Source organism: Cyprinodon tularosa, unplaced genomic scaffold (genome assembly GCF_016077235.1).
Source record: "Cyprinodon tularosa strain WSP-4 unplaced genomic scaffold, ASM1607723v1 ctg435, whole genome shotgun sequence".
Classification (NCBI taxonomy): domain Eukaryota; kingdom Metazoa; phylum Chordata; class Actinopteri; order Cyprinodontiformes; family Cyprinodontidae; genus Cyprinodon; species Cyprinodon tularosa.
In genome coordinates this window covers 1598120-1612983 of record NW_024039158.1, presented here as the reverse complement: position 1 = coordinate 1612983, position 14864 = coordinate 1598120, and the positions used below count along the sequence as shown (strand labels likewise).

The following is a 14864-nucleotide window of genomic DNA, read 5'->3' as shown; positions in this document are numbered from 1 at the left end:
GGGGTTTGTTGTTTTATCTTTTTGCTGTTGCCTTTCTCCTTTAAAGAAATCTTAAATATCAGTAAGACCTACAGTTGAAAATTGGTCTAAATTGAAAACATATAAGATTTAAGACTTTAAAATTGGGAACATCTACCCGTGTGTGCATTTATTGCTGTGTCCTGACAGTGACTGAAATTTTTTTATGTAGGAAAATAAAAAGAGAAAAGTAAAATATCGGAACAGAAATCAATGTAAAAGCCCTTTTTATTTCTGCAGATTTGAAATCTCAGCTTTTAGATTATGGAATAAGGAATAAAAACTGGAAACTTAGACAGATCCAGACCTGAAAAATGCTTTAAAGAAATTATTTTTATAATCTTTTGATATCTTTTCTGTGTTTAGCGCTTGTTGCATAACATTACCACTCCTTGTGTGGTTCCAGAGAGCACCTATTAGCATTTAGGTTCACAGGTGAGTTATTACTGTTGGTGAGTAGGAGCCTCTCATCGCAAACTCTGAGTGAATCTGACCCAGGACACCTACACAGGAAAACTAATGGAGCTGACAGAGATCTGTGCAGCAACCTGCTTTAACCCCCGGCTTGATTGGCAAACGCAGTGCAATCAAACTGGAAGGAAAAACCTCTTCGAATACAGCAGGAGGCTCACCGGATGCCTGGACTTCGTTGACATACTGCAGCAGCTCCTGCCCCTGATGGATGACATCAAAGGTCAGGTTGTTCATGGTCAGGGCCTTGTCTGCGTGGTGCTGGAGCCGCTGCTCTGCTAACGTCAAGTCTTCGGTGTCAAATTCACTCTTCTGACCCGTCAGCTCCTCGTTCCAGGACTCCAAATCTGAGATAATCTGAGGAGGGATTAAAACGTTTTGTTTTTTTTAAGCCAGTTAAAGGCCTTTCTTATCATAACATTTCTCACATCCAACATTAAAAATGGTGTTTTCCTCTATGGCTCTGAATAAATTACCTAAACATTAAATAAATACCTTTGTTCCTCTGAACCTCGCAGACGCTTTAACCCAATGATTATTAAACAAACAGCATCAGACACTAAAACACTCTTATTTCTATTATTTGTAAGTACTGCTTCTTATCTTCCTAAGCTATACTACATTGCATGCTTTTTTTAAAACCACAACAAGAAAAACGGATAACAAATCGTTGAAATAAAAAAAATTAACAACAAATTTTAGATTTTTTTTTTCCTTTTTCAATGAGTCAAGTGGCCTGCTCTTGGTAACTTCTCCTACCCAGGAAAACCGAAGGTGAAAAAAAATATTCTGCAGGAGAGCTGAGAAATAAAAAGTTAACTTTAAGAGAAGGAGATGTAAAAACCAAACAAATGAGAGGGTTCTCTCTGGAGCAGCTTCATTCTCACCCATCCCACTTCAATTCCCTAATGGTAACATTTGCAAGCTAGATGGAAATGAGTGAATATAGTGATGACAACAGTTGCTATGGCGATCAGATTGAAACCGCTTACTTCCTGTTTTTGGCAAACTGGCCATCAGATTAATCAAGTGGGAATGCTTAAGCATTCCCACTTATTAGACACACATTTCTTAGACCTTTTGTGTGTGTTTTAATCCTATAATCCTAAAATCCTAAAAAACTAAATCTGAATATCAGGTTTCCTATGAATAGAAATTAAAAACATTTTACGCTGTTATGGATTTTTTTTTGTAGCTAACATTTGGCCTACGCAGGGCAAAGAGAACTCCAAGGCTACTATTTAAAAAATATGATCATCGAAAGTCAGCCATAGAGGGCTCATTTTTTGTTTGTTTATCATTTTGGAAATCAGATACCGGATAGTGGTTTGTTATTTCTTTTTTTCAGGTCAATAAATAAAACAAAAAAAATACTAGTGTTTTAGTTTTTTTGTACAGTTTTGGTTTCAAATGAAAAGAAAAAAATAAAGAACAGGCTGCGATCCCAAACCAGGGACCACCTCTAAAGCCCAGGCCTCAAATCGGATCTGAGTCCACTTACATCGATGGCATCTCTCTCAAAGATGCGGAGTTGGAGGAAGAGCTCCAGCTTGATCTTCCTCTCCTGGAAGAGCTCCTCCATCTGAGCCTGGGCCTCATCCAGCTGCTGAAGGACGCTCTCAATGTGGTTGATGGAGCTGTTGTGCGGTGTTTTGTTGCTGGAGATGGCAGAGTCCCTGGAACAATAATAATAATAATAAAAAAATACTCATGGTTAGGCAATAATCTACACAGTAGTTATGTGCAGCTATAAACGAGGCGGCCGGTCAGGGTCAGGGTTCGGTGTTCTGAACAACCTGCTGCGTCAGCATAAGCTGCTGGTGAAATGTTGCATTGATCATCAAATATAAAGCTATTGGTGGTCAGTTAAAGCCTATATGCTTTAGAAATTTGGTTTTAAGGGGAAGTACATGATTAGCTTCAGGCTCACTAATCAGAGCTACCTGCTCAGGCTTCAAAAGAAGAGAGCATGTGTGCATCCCGACCGCAAAAAGCAGATGGTACGTGGAGCTACAGTTGCTTCTCTAAGAGGCCATCACACAATTAGACACACATTTATAAAAGTGGGCTTATGTAAGAATCCACAGCGGAGCCAACACACCAGGGAGAGGGTGGCGAGCACAAAGAGAGAAGAGAGAGAGAGGAGAGGCGCTGGAACATCCTCTGCATAAAAATAAAGCCGGACGACCGCATCCACCTCTCTCACGCCGCCTCTCATCCTCGCAGCTCGCCGCTTTTTGCTTCAAATGCATTTCATCACTGTCTTCTAAAATAAACACGGAGCTTTTTCTTTACAGCTTATATTTAGCTTCTGTTCCAGTCTAACACCTTTATTTAAAATCACAAATTCAAGCCTAAATTAAAGCTACGATGAACGACTCTCATGAGGAGAGTAGTGCCGAAGCAAAATCAAAACTGATCAGTCTGATATATTTTAAGTAGTCAGGATTTATCTTTTACAGCAGAGCACTGAAATTCTTTAGTCACTACAGTGTAGAAGCCTGGCAGTATCATGGTGGGGATATGCTGTGACTCAGCAGGGACTGATTGATGGATGGAGCTCAATAGAGGAGCATAGTGGGAGAAAAGAGGCTGCAAATGACTGGAGCAGAAGTTCAATTTTCGGTCCCTAGTAGAAAAAAACACAATATTGCTGCTGATTTGTATAACATTATTGCATTGAATAAAAGTTTTCTGCTTTTGTCTGCCAAATGTTAAAAGCCCCTTTAATGAACTTCAGAATCTCCATCGATATATCCATTAATCAGCCGTCTATATCAAGTCCAGCAAGCTGAGCATAATGTCAGCCCCCAGAGAGTAAATAACTTTTTTTTTTTTCCAACTTTATTGTTTATAACATTAATTACATGTTTCAGTAGGAATCTCCATTTAGCGTTTTTACAGAAAAAAAACGACGAGAAATTCAACTTAACTTTTGCAAGGCAAAGGAAGAAGGTACAATTAAATTAACAGAAAAAAAAAAATTTAATTAAAATAACAGGCATTTATAATAAATAATAGTAAACCAATCTCCAAAAGGATATATACATGACAAATGTAGAATTCAAAATCAACAATTAACAGAGACATACTTATTTAGGCAGTGCGACAAATCATGTTAACTTGAGTTAAAACACAAGAAATCGTGACATGTCGTTACATAGCTTTTGTAAATGTCCATATTTGTCAGCTAACAAGGATAAAGATGAATAGAAGAATTTGAGTTCATTTTTGAAACATATAACTGAAGGTTCTTGATTTTTCCATTTACATACATGTATATGATATTTTCCCATACTTATGACAATATTGATCATGTCCGATAAATCTTTCGCAATATCATTTTTATATGATAGTATGTGATTTATATTAAATGCTCTTTAAATGCTCTTAGAAATAATTTTAATGCCGTCGACAAGTACATATGTGTATATATATATATATATATATATATATATATATATATATATATATATATATATATATATATATATATATATATATATATATATATATATCACAGCCTGTCACAGTTGCTGCTCGCTCAGTTCAACGCTTTGAGCATAAACCTGGTTTAAGTGCCATTTCGTTCACTATATGTAAATTTCTGGTATACTTCTGATTTATTTTGGTCAGACCAAGTTAAAAACATTTAAAAAACAAATCACAGGCCTTTTTTTTCCAAGTTTGAAGACGTTTTGCTTCCCATCAAGAAAGCTTTCTGAATTCAAAATGTCTGGATTAGGGTTTGAGCTCCAGGCTTATAGGGTGGCCCAAACAAAAGCCTCGTTAGGGCGTAGAAAAAAGGCAAATCGAACAGAAAAAAACAGGTCCACCCCCCAGTAACGGGGAGTCGGTGAGGTCATTGCTGGCCTGCAAAACCCGATACTGGCCTATGGCTCTGAAAATGCAGCAGTTAGGGTAATTGTTGGCCTGGCTGACCAGGCGAGATGTTTTGGTCCCCTAAATGGCGATGAGGATTGAGATGATAGCGGGAAGGAATCAACTAAACTGAGAAAGCTTCCTGGATGGGAAGTGAAACGAGTGTAACTTTAACGTAACTTTAACTTTTTAGGAATGACTAAGACCTTGATGACTGAGAAAATTGAGAAAATTGAAAAATCTTGCAGGAACTCTGTTTCTCCTTCCTGTGTTTGCTAAGAAAAGACCAAGGCACCGACAGGTGTTGTTAATCTGCGTCTACCTGAGCTGCTGAATGAGGTCCTCTCCCTCCTTGATGACGTTGACGGTGACCTGCAGCGTGGTCTGCTGCTGTTGGCCGAAGCGCTTGATCAGATCCTGGACGGCCTCCACGGACTCGGCGTAAACGTCGTCCAGCAGTTCCTTCTGCAGCTCCTCCAGCCACGTCCACAGCTGAAGGACAGTCAACCTGTTCAGATTATTCTAATTCCCGGCTTACGTGTTGCTTTTTAAAATGCAAGATGTAACAGAAAGCAACCATTCTAATGTTTTATTAACTAATTGTTAAGCTGTATATCTACAGTCTACCATTAAAGTGACACTACAGGTGTATGTTATTTAATATTTATGTAAATTTTCCCTCCCAGTAATTGGTACCCATGCTTTATTTCAGCAGGTAATTATTTCCCTGATGCTAAAAGAGGCTTCTGAAAGCTCTCCTCTCCACAAGCAGGCAGCCCACCATCCACTCTATCGCTGTGTCACCCTCCCTGCCCACCTCTTTGACGTGCGTTTGGAAGGCGACAGACATGTCCAGCAGGACTTTGCGCTGCTCCACGCGGCGAACAAAGTCCTGGATTCTGTCCTCGAGCTGATGCGCTGCCTGGTAGATCTCCTCTGGGTCGCATTCTCCCGTCTGGGCCAGCTGCTCAGCCGCCTCCAGCAGCTTATCTGCATTGGTGTATGTGTTCTACGCGGAGACAGAAAAAGGTGTCAGAGTGAGAGAGGCGAGGAGAAGGTTTGTTGGGCTCATTTTTACCCTCAGTGTTTAAAAAGAAGGGGTAAAGCTGAATTGATTCATTAACACTAGATGTCCCAGAGATTTTCAGTTTTCCTGCAAGCCCCCCTCCCCTCTGCAAGTTTGTGTATTCACTCTGCCTTGCTAACTGTCCCTATTGTAATGCAAATAATCTGTAATATGACCAACCCTTCTACATTAAGACTGGATAAAGGCTGAAACAAACTGGCATCAAGACCATGTTCCAAGCACTTTTCAGTACCTGCCCCTGCAACATCATACCTTTTTGCAGGAATATATTTATATGTCATATCTAAATCTTTTATTTAGGCAAACCTATTGAACAACCAGATATCATAGTGGTCCTAGTTCCTGAGCTGAGAACAAGTCATAACCATGCTTTTCCAACAAGGCAAGGCAGAGCCTGTTTCTATTGTCCATTCACCAACAGACTTATTTATATTGCAAAGCTCACTATATGAAAGAAAGAATAATTGTATTTTGTCTTGTCTCGCCTTTTTATGTCATTCAAAATTTAATCTTAGAGAATGACAAACAGTATGCCTTTAGAATTGGAGTAACATTTATGTCACAAAAGGAACAGCCCTAGTCTCTTCATCTCACAATGCTGTCTCATGTGTTCTTCCTTTATTGCCTTTTCTTGCATACAAATGTTACGAAGTTCATTTGCAAGTAGCAGAATTAACTTTGGTGGACTCTCTTTGGTCCCTGTGCACGGCTTGTACAACACATGCTCGTCTGTTGCAGCCAAGCTTGTACGCCAAGCCAAGCCAAGCTTGAAATCTCAATAACTCTGAGTCGATCTGCTGGGCCTATTTATTCTGGGAGCTAGACTTCCCACCCACAACCTTTACATTTCCCCCTGCCGCCAGATTGGAATTTGAGCTGGAAACGGGTTTCCAGCACAAAGCCGGCTTTCCGCTGGAAATCGTGAGCGGATGATGTTTGCTTGTTTGCCCTCTAGTAAATAGGGCAGATGGTCATTGTTGTATAAATATTCTTGTTAGCTGATGGAGATGTTTTCATTGTACAGATCAGTTGGGGGGACTGGAGCCCAATTCCCACCCCAAACAGCTCAATTTTGAAAAACAACAGACAGAAGGTATAGCCTCAGAAAGTTTTTTTTTTATTTCAGATAAAGAAAAACAGTCTACATATGGATAAAGCACTAAATATAATGTGGAAAAATGTAAAATGCAATTGTCCCATCTAGCAGTTTCCACATTCCCATGGTGAGCCTTTCCTACATTTGCCACAGGTAAATTTGCCACAGTGGACACAACTTTCAGTACTTCTGTTGTTATTGCAGAGTATGCGCACCTGGCATTGAGTCTTTTTCTGCTGGGAAACTCTCATCTCACGACGTAGCTGTTTTTGCTCTTCCTCTTGTGTCTTTTCCTGCAGGAGCCTGTTTTTGAGTTCCTCTGAAAGCTCCAGCATGAACAGTCGACAACTTTCTTTGGATCCTGTACACGCTGTGTACAAAACATGTGCATTTGTGGCGGCAAGGTCAAGCAGGTTATAAAACACAACCATAGGCCACCTCCGTGTTCCTGCACGCACAGAGTAGTTGCGCAGTTTCTGGTCCATGATATCAACACCACATTTGAGATGATTGTAATCAACCACAGTGTTTGGTTTTTGAATGTCCACAATTTCCACTCTGTGATGCATGGTACTCAGAAGACAGACAGATTTATTTTTTTTGTCACATACACCGTCAGCAAGGCACTTCCAGATTTGAAGAACTGCGTGGAGTGCAACTGGCGCCCCGAGGTTTCCTTTGCAGTTGCTGGTAGCTCCCGACGAATTTTGTTGATGGTGCCAAGCAGAGTTGTATTTCGCTGAAGGAACCTGTTAGCCAAAGATCGAGAGGTGAAGAAATTGTCCATAGCTACAGTCCTTCCCTTGTCCAAAAATGGTTCCATCAATTTCAGAACAACGTTCTCTGACAACCTCTCTCCTTTTGGACGAGTGGGATCCTTTCCCAAGTAAGGGATGGCATTATACATGTATTTTGTGTCCAGATCTGCTGCAATCCAAAACTTGATTCCAAACTTGTCAGGCTTGGATGCAATGTACTGCAAAAAGGGGCACCGAACCTTGGACGGAAACAGCTGCTCATCCACAGTAACATGCTGTCCTGGACTGTAGGACGACACACAGTTCTGAACAAACCGCATCCAGATGTCAGAAATTGCTGCAAATTTGTCATTGTGTATGCGTTCCTTGCGGGTGTTCTTTTTGTCAAAACGAAGGTACCGTCTTATTTCAAAAAAACGGTTACGAGGCATTATGGGTTTGATATCTGCGTTTCCGAATTTATTGGCCCACGTGTCGCATGGGACCAATGTAACCCATGGCAGCCCTTCGAAAAAGGATTGCGAGGAAAGCCATCAGCTCGTAGACACTCATCTGCCAGCTGGGGTTTGTTCTGCCGGCCTCGTGGACTGTGCAGTCTCTGATGGTCAGCAACATGTTCATATCTAACAAACACAGGAAGCTGCGAAGGCGGCTTGTGATTTTGCGTTTCGCAGAATCTGTTGGCCCTCTTGATGCATTGAAGGCAGTCTGTGGGGTTTCAGGAACAGAAAAGTCTTCAACTTTCCAGTGGGACCAAACAGTGCCATCTTTCGCCTTCTCTGTGGATCCAGGCATTGTGCCAAAATCAGCAGTTTTTTGTTTTTTGCAAGGAGGGGAGTTGCCGCGCACTGTGTCTTCCTCTTCATCTGATGTAGCCTCAGTGTTTGAACTGTCCCGCTCAATCATATAATTGACCACTCGGCCCCTGGTGCGTCTTTGGAGGGGAGGATTTGCTGGTGCAAAAGCAGTCGCATCTTGTAATCTTGAGGTTTAAATATTTTCCAAAGGTATTTGATGGAAAAATATTTGAGGCAGCAGATGCTATTGGAAAAAATCAAAATAGATCCACTATTTAGTAGCTTTTATGTAGCTTTCCAAAATGTGAAACAAGTTTTTAAAAGCAGAATCATTTTTGCTTTTAATCCTAATGCCTTTAATGTTATTTTTCCAGTTTTCCTTTTCGGTCTCAGATTTTATGCTTTTTCAGATTAAAGATTCATCTTTTAAAAGTGTTTATAAAATATCAATTATATCAGTTTCTAATTGTTCCTTACAGCTAAATTTCCCTAATTTTTCTCAATTTTATGATATTCTCCATTAATCAACAGGTTTTTATTAGTTTAACATTTTTTTCTTGTTCTTGTTGATCGTTTTCTTTGGGCTTGTTTCTTGAACGTCAGTAATAGAAACTTCTTCCCCAGTTCAGGAGACCCAAGTCCGCTGCTTGGGGGTGAACCATTAATCTAACTGCTGGAGGGTTCAGCTCTCCCACTCCTCTGATCCAGGTCTGCCAGAGAAACAAGGCTCTTTAATTTTATAGGCAGGTAAACAAATTACTGATGTTGTTTTTTTCTCCAAGAAAATAAGAGAGTAGAGAAACATACTAGGAAAATTAAACTAGTTTACTTTTGGAAACATCCATTTTATTTTGTACTTTTTCAACTAAACTGCTTTTTCTCCCGTTTTAAAAGCTTTTTAATGTTAGTATATTTATATGAAGGGTTACTTTAGGACTGTAAAAAGAAAATATTGACACTAATAACGGAAGAATACGTTGGAAAAGCTTGTAAAAATTCTCAATTCATGCTAGTTAAAATGAATATAAAAGTATTGCATGATTTTAGGAACTTTAAATACTTTTTAAAGCTCAGTTAGTGGTATTGTGTTAGCACACCAGAACTAACAGACGAGGAAATTATATAAAAAAGGGGCAATTTTATTCCTAAAATAGATCTCTCACTATTTAAGTCGGATTTCAGGCATTTAGTGTGTTTTAGTTAGAATGTAGACTCAGAGACCTGCGCCACTTCCTCAAAGTCCTCATGGCGTTTCTGCAGAGCTCGGGCTCGGTGGAGAGACTTCCCCACACCTGTGTGCTTGCTGAGGAAGGCCTCACCATGGTTTTCTATCCAGTCCAAAACCTGTGAGGAAAAAAAAAAGATAACATAAATAAAAAGCGCTTGAACAAGGGCAGCCACCAGGGGGCGCTCTGAGGTTACAGCTGTTCCAAAGAGAGTCTTTGGGCATCAGAGACAGATAACAATATCAAAACTCTGAGCCTGCATTTAAACGCCCTCCTTCCTGTTTTCGGCCATGATGTCTATGGATTTACACCATCTGCATGAACATATGACCCAGTTCGGTTACCGCAGCAACTGTTGCCATGTCAACATTCAGAGGCAAAGCATACATTTTGGGCAGTAGCTGTATCATCCTATTTAGAGTATGATTAACAGATCTTCACTGCGGCTGCAAACAAATCGCTTTCAGTTCTTCCACTCACACTGCTGACCTTTTAGTTCTAAACTACCATCTAATCCTTCCATTACATGATAAAAGAGTGATGTAGAATGATGCAGCAAAAGCACTGCTTAGAAACAGAATGGGAGACTCTTGCAGTGCGAGCTCGTGTGGGAGCGTACCTGCTGGACATCCTGCTGAAACACGCAGAGCTGCAATCGCTGATGCAGCCGCACTTTACGGTGCTGCCAGATGTTCTCCAGCTGTCTTTGGTGATGCAGCACCTCATGAATGATGTCCAGTACGTGATGCACTGCCTTGGAGTAATTTGCCGAAGCTGTCAGCGAATCGGCGCTGCCTGGAGTCAGGGGGCGCTGCAGCTTGTCTAACAGTGCTTTGCCATCCTGGCTCACCTGAACAAATTCAACATATTTCTACTCATAAGAAAACACAGAATAAAGTCACCAGCTTCTATATATGTAGCATATGTATTTCAGAGAAAAATAGAAGAAAAGGTTGATCATTTTCAAACAAATTCCTTCCTTATTTGCAGGTTCAGTGTATGCCATGCAACATCCTGAAATACAGCTAAATGTTCTGCAAAGCAAAGCATCACATAATCATTCAAATAATTCATATCATCTAAACTTGTGACACTCAAAATTAGTGCCTCTCATCTTCTCCTTAATTCCACCCATCCCTGATGAGGGAAAGCATCGTTCAGCATGATGCTGCTAATCCCAAGCTTCACTTTGGGGATGGTATGTTCATGATTTAGAGCCATTTATCGACCAAATAAAGCACCTTGCTTGGTCTTGGTCTCATCAGATCCAGACCCAATGTGTCAAACTGCAACCAGACTTCTTAGCTCCTTGCAACAGTGGCATAAAGCAATTATGGGCCTGATAACTGCGATATCTGCTAATGATCCTGCAGCCCCTCCAGAGCTACTTATCTAAATAACTCCCTCTTTGCTTATAGAGTCTCTTTTTAGGCTTGGATTTGATCTAGAAAGTCCTCATTTATATCTTTGAAGTTTAGGATATTTTTTTTATAATCCAAATTGTCCTTTAACTCCTCCTCAGCTCTGTTCCTGGCCTCACTGCTGCACCATTTGTTCTCATTGATGCTCTTGGTTGATTAAACGTTCTGTAAGAAACCTTCACAGAAAAGCTGAGAATGCGTGCACACAAATATGAATTCCAGTCACTATTTAGGTGACTCTGTCTGAAGACAACTGGCTGCACTGGATTTTACTTATAGGTATCAGGAAAGGGGGTCAAACACAAACTTTTTTTTTTTCTCAATAGAGAACCATGGATGAAGTCAACCTCTCACACTTAAGTTAAGAGTCTATAAATCAGAGGTTAATAAACTTCTCAATGTGTAACTCCTGGTACACATTGTGTCTTAATCCTGCTAGATACCGGCAACCCCCTTAAAATACAAAATGATCTCACTCTTTACTAATTAAAACAAGTAAAAAGTAATTAAATCATTTACACAGGATATTTAATCATTTTTTTAAATCAATCATAAACATTTATTTAATTTTGTCCCTTGTGGTCCTCCATATCAGTGGATCACGATTGCAGTAGAAATCTTCTCACCCCTACTGGTTTTCTACATTAGTGGTTGTCATGATGTCACTGGTTGACAACAAATACGTTGATAAATATTCAATTTTCACAAAAGCCATCAGAATGAAACAGTATAACAGGAGATCTAGTTATTTATAGTTTTCATTTTTTGTTTTGATTTTTAGTAAATACTAAAAAAATAATAGTGTATTTTCACGACTATAAGGCGCATATAGACGTCTTTTTTTCCCCTCAAAATGTGCGGCGCGCCCTATAGTGCGGAGCGCCCCATGTGTGTTGTTACTGTGGACTTGTTGAGACCACCGTGAGAACATTAAAGGGGGAAGTGTAGGCGTGGATTGTGTATAAAAGAACAGGTATGTGCTTTATGCAGAACTTCTCATCTCATCATTGAGGAGATGATGAAAGAGTGGCTGAGGGAGGTGTATGTAAGGAGACCAGGTGGTTTTTTCCACGCATCACCATCGCTGTTAATCTGTGACTCCATGCGTGCCCATCTCACAGCCGATGTGAAAAACATGGTGAAACAAATGAACGCTGTGCTCGCTGTTATTCCGGGAGCTCTGACAAAGGAACTTCAACCGCTCGACATTGGTGTGAACCGGCCGTTCTAAGTAATGCTACGTTTCACACCGGACGCAGCAAGAGCAGCAAAATCGCATCTGCTGCTTCATTTTTACTGCTTGTACCAGTTAGTTCTGACGCGCGGCTGAAGCAGCTTTGCTGCTCTGGCTGCGCAGTGCAAAAGTGTGTCTGACGCGCGTTGGGCGGAGCTACTCTATCCTTTCTTTGCCTTGCAGTTATATTTACTGTGATGAGTGGGAATAAAGTAGTTTTAATATGTTTTTAAATGAGAAAGTCCACCTGAAAACTTAATCATTGCAGTCAGTTCATCTAGATTACCATCCTGCCTTCCAATGTTAGTTCTGTCGGAGCCGCTCAGACCCCCACATACCAGCGGTGCACTGTCAGTGGGAATCCCATTCAACAGCAGACTATGGCCGGGTCGCCTCCTCGCGGTTCACCGCGGCAGCTGGTAGGTGTTTTCATCTAAATAATCTAAACTGCAGGCACCAGAATAATAAAAGCGAACATATTCTGCCGGCAGATTTCTGCATTTTAAGTTAATTGATGCGTCAATAAACAGTTTCAGAGGAGTGATCACAGCGCTCTGTGTCATCAGCGATGTGTCTGTCTCACGGCCAGCTCCCAGGTTTGATTAATACTTTGTAATAAATAAATGAATAAAGCACAATCATACTCAGTTTTGCTCCCGCTCTATTTTTAAATACGCAGTAGAGGTATTTAAACATAATAGAGGATATTTACCGGTATATAAAACCCGCGCCCTATAATCCGGTGAGCCTTATGTGTGTGTTAAATACAGTAATGGCACACCTAACTGAGACTGAGCCTTTTAGTACGATGCGCCTCTTGGTCGTGAAAATACGGTAATAACGTTTTTGTTTTTTTTTACATTTTAGCATTCTTTGTCATTTGCAGTGTTGGTTGTAGAGCGATGTGCTTAGATTATAGGCTATATTTTTATTCTAAGGTAAAAACTTCCACCTTTTAACATTTATACACCTTAAATATTTGTAACCCAATACATCCCAAATGACCAATCCTGTCTCCTTTGGTTTAACATGTTGCTGCAGCATTTGAAGGAATCAGAGGTGAAATGTCATTAATTAATAAAATCCTGTTATCATTTCTGACTTCCAGCTAAACTGTCAGGTCCGATGCAACAATGTTATAAGATCCAGAGTTTAACAGAGCGCAGCATAAAGAGCCACCAGCATTTTCACCTATCTCAGCATCATATTAACTCTGTGAATAATTAATAGAGTAATACCACAGCCAGGCTGCTAGTTTGGAATTAACAAAATAAATCTGTACAGATATTTGTTTAGTGAAATCGCCTGAGACGTTTGTTGTGAATCGGCTCCACATAAACAAATCTTCACAGACCAGCTACGGCCAAAACCTCAGATGAATTGTGTTTTTCTTTGAATACCTACACTGTATAGTACAGTGACGTGCGGTGAGGTTCATAGCTGGTGAGGCACTGACGTCATCAGAATCAGATTTGCAAATAGATGCATAGATTGACAGCAGTTTACAGGTTATGTTTCACTTCTGCATCCTTACACATACAAACTGTAGCTCACAAAACACACATTTCCTTAAAAAACAAAACAAAATAAATGTTATTACTGTCTTACCTTTACTTATAAATGAATAGAAGTCCTCCTTATCTTCCTTCAGTTTTAAAAGTCTCTCTGTCTCAATGGAGATCACTGCCAGGGAAGAAAGCCTTCCTTGATCCGTCCTGTTCCTGCCTTATGTTTTCAGTCTCTTGAGCACCCCCTGCCATGAGGCAAGAGAACTGCCTGCCTCACCTCGAACTTGTTCTCTGCCGTTTATAATCGCTCATTACACGAAACACGTTACACAAACACAGTTGGTGACAAAAAGCTCTGTACATTATATACATAAGCCAAATTATTAGAAATAAGTTCACATATTACATTTGTTTAAACCATTTTATTGACGCCGTACAGCAACATGCTCTCTCCGCTTTGCAGCCAGCGCAGAGCCAGGGGTTGCGCAATCCAAGGTGAGGCAGAGCTCGCTGCTGCCTCACCGGCATCGCTTCCAAGCATTTGAATGGGAAAATAAGAAAATTCAGCGATTTTGAACAAATAAAAATCGAAATTGGTGAAGCTACATGAAAAATGAATATTTTTTAGTACAAACCACCGGATGAATATAACAATTTAAATTACTTTATGATTATATATTTTCTTTCTTTCCATGATGGCTGGTGAGGCACTGCCTCACCTGCCTCCCCTGACCGCACGTCACTGGTATAGTAAGAAGAGCAGCTGACTGAACCTGGTAGCAGGCTTTAGGCACATTTCCACAGTACAAAGAGTCCTACCTCAGAGTAGGCCGCTGTGATGTGCTCATACAGGCCTTGGTGATGGTGTATCGCATCTTCCAGGTCCTGCAGCTCGGACGGCAAGTCCACCTCGCCGCACGCCTTACACCATGACTCCACATTACTCATGTACTGAAGCAAGAAGAAGCACACAGACGGAGTCAGACAGCTGGGCTCATTTCAGTCCGACTACGCCAAGAATAGAAGACGTAGCAAGGAGAGGGATTTTATATTTTTGTGTGCAGTTTTAAAACGTTTCATTGCTCAACAATTCCTGCAATCTCATGTGTGAAGGAACGACACCTTTAGTGGACGTATCCACGCAGGAGGGATTAAAAAGAAAAGCTGTTAAAAAGACAAACAATTCTCCTGCATCTGAGTTCCTCTTAAAATAAACATAAATAGAGCCAGTCTGTTCTGGTTAAAGAATTAAACTGTTGTAACGTTTGCTGAAGATTATAATTTAGAGGAAAAACTGGTCATATAGCAGCAATATTCGCCGGCCCAGACAGATATGCTTAGAAATATTTATTTAACTCACGTTTAT

At 40.5% G+C, this 14864-nt stretch overlaps 1 protein-coding gene across 6 annotated transcripts in view; it reads right to left on the bottom strand.

The window, feature by feature from the left end:
- The window catches only part of LOC119792947 (triple functional domain protein), a 124629-nt gene that overhangs the window by 38915 nt on the left and 70850 nt on the right, over positions 1–14864 (bottom strand). For all 6 annotated transcript variants that reach the window (XM_038299806.1, XM_038299809.1, XM_038299807.1 and 3 more), the window contains 7 exons: positions 14318–14449; positions 9955–10185; positions 9331–9453; positions 5189–5380; positions 4694–4863; positions 1991–2165; positions 651–846 (listed from right to left, as the gene is read on the bottom strand). In XM_038299806.1, the coding sequence (XP_038155734.1) occupies positions 651–846; positions 1991–2165; positions 4694–4863; positions 5189–5380; positions 9331–9453; positions 9955–10185; positions 14318–14449 (1219 nt within the window). The remainder of the gene's footprint in view (positions 1–650; positions 847–1990; positions 2166–4693; positions 4864–5188; positions 5381–9330; positions 9454–9954; positions 10186–14317; positions 14450–14864) is intronic.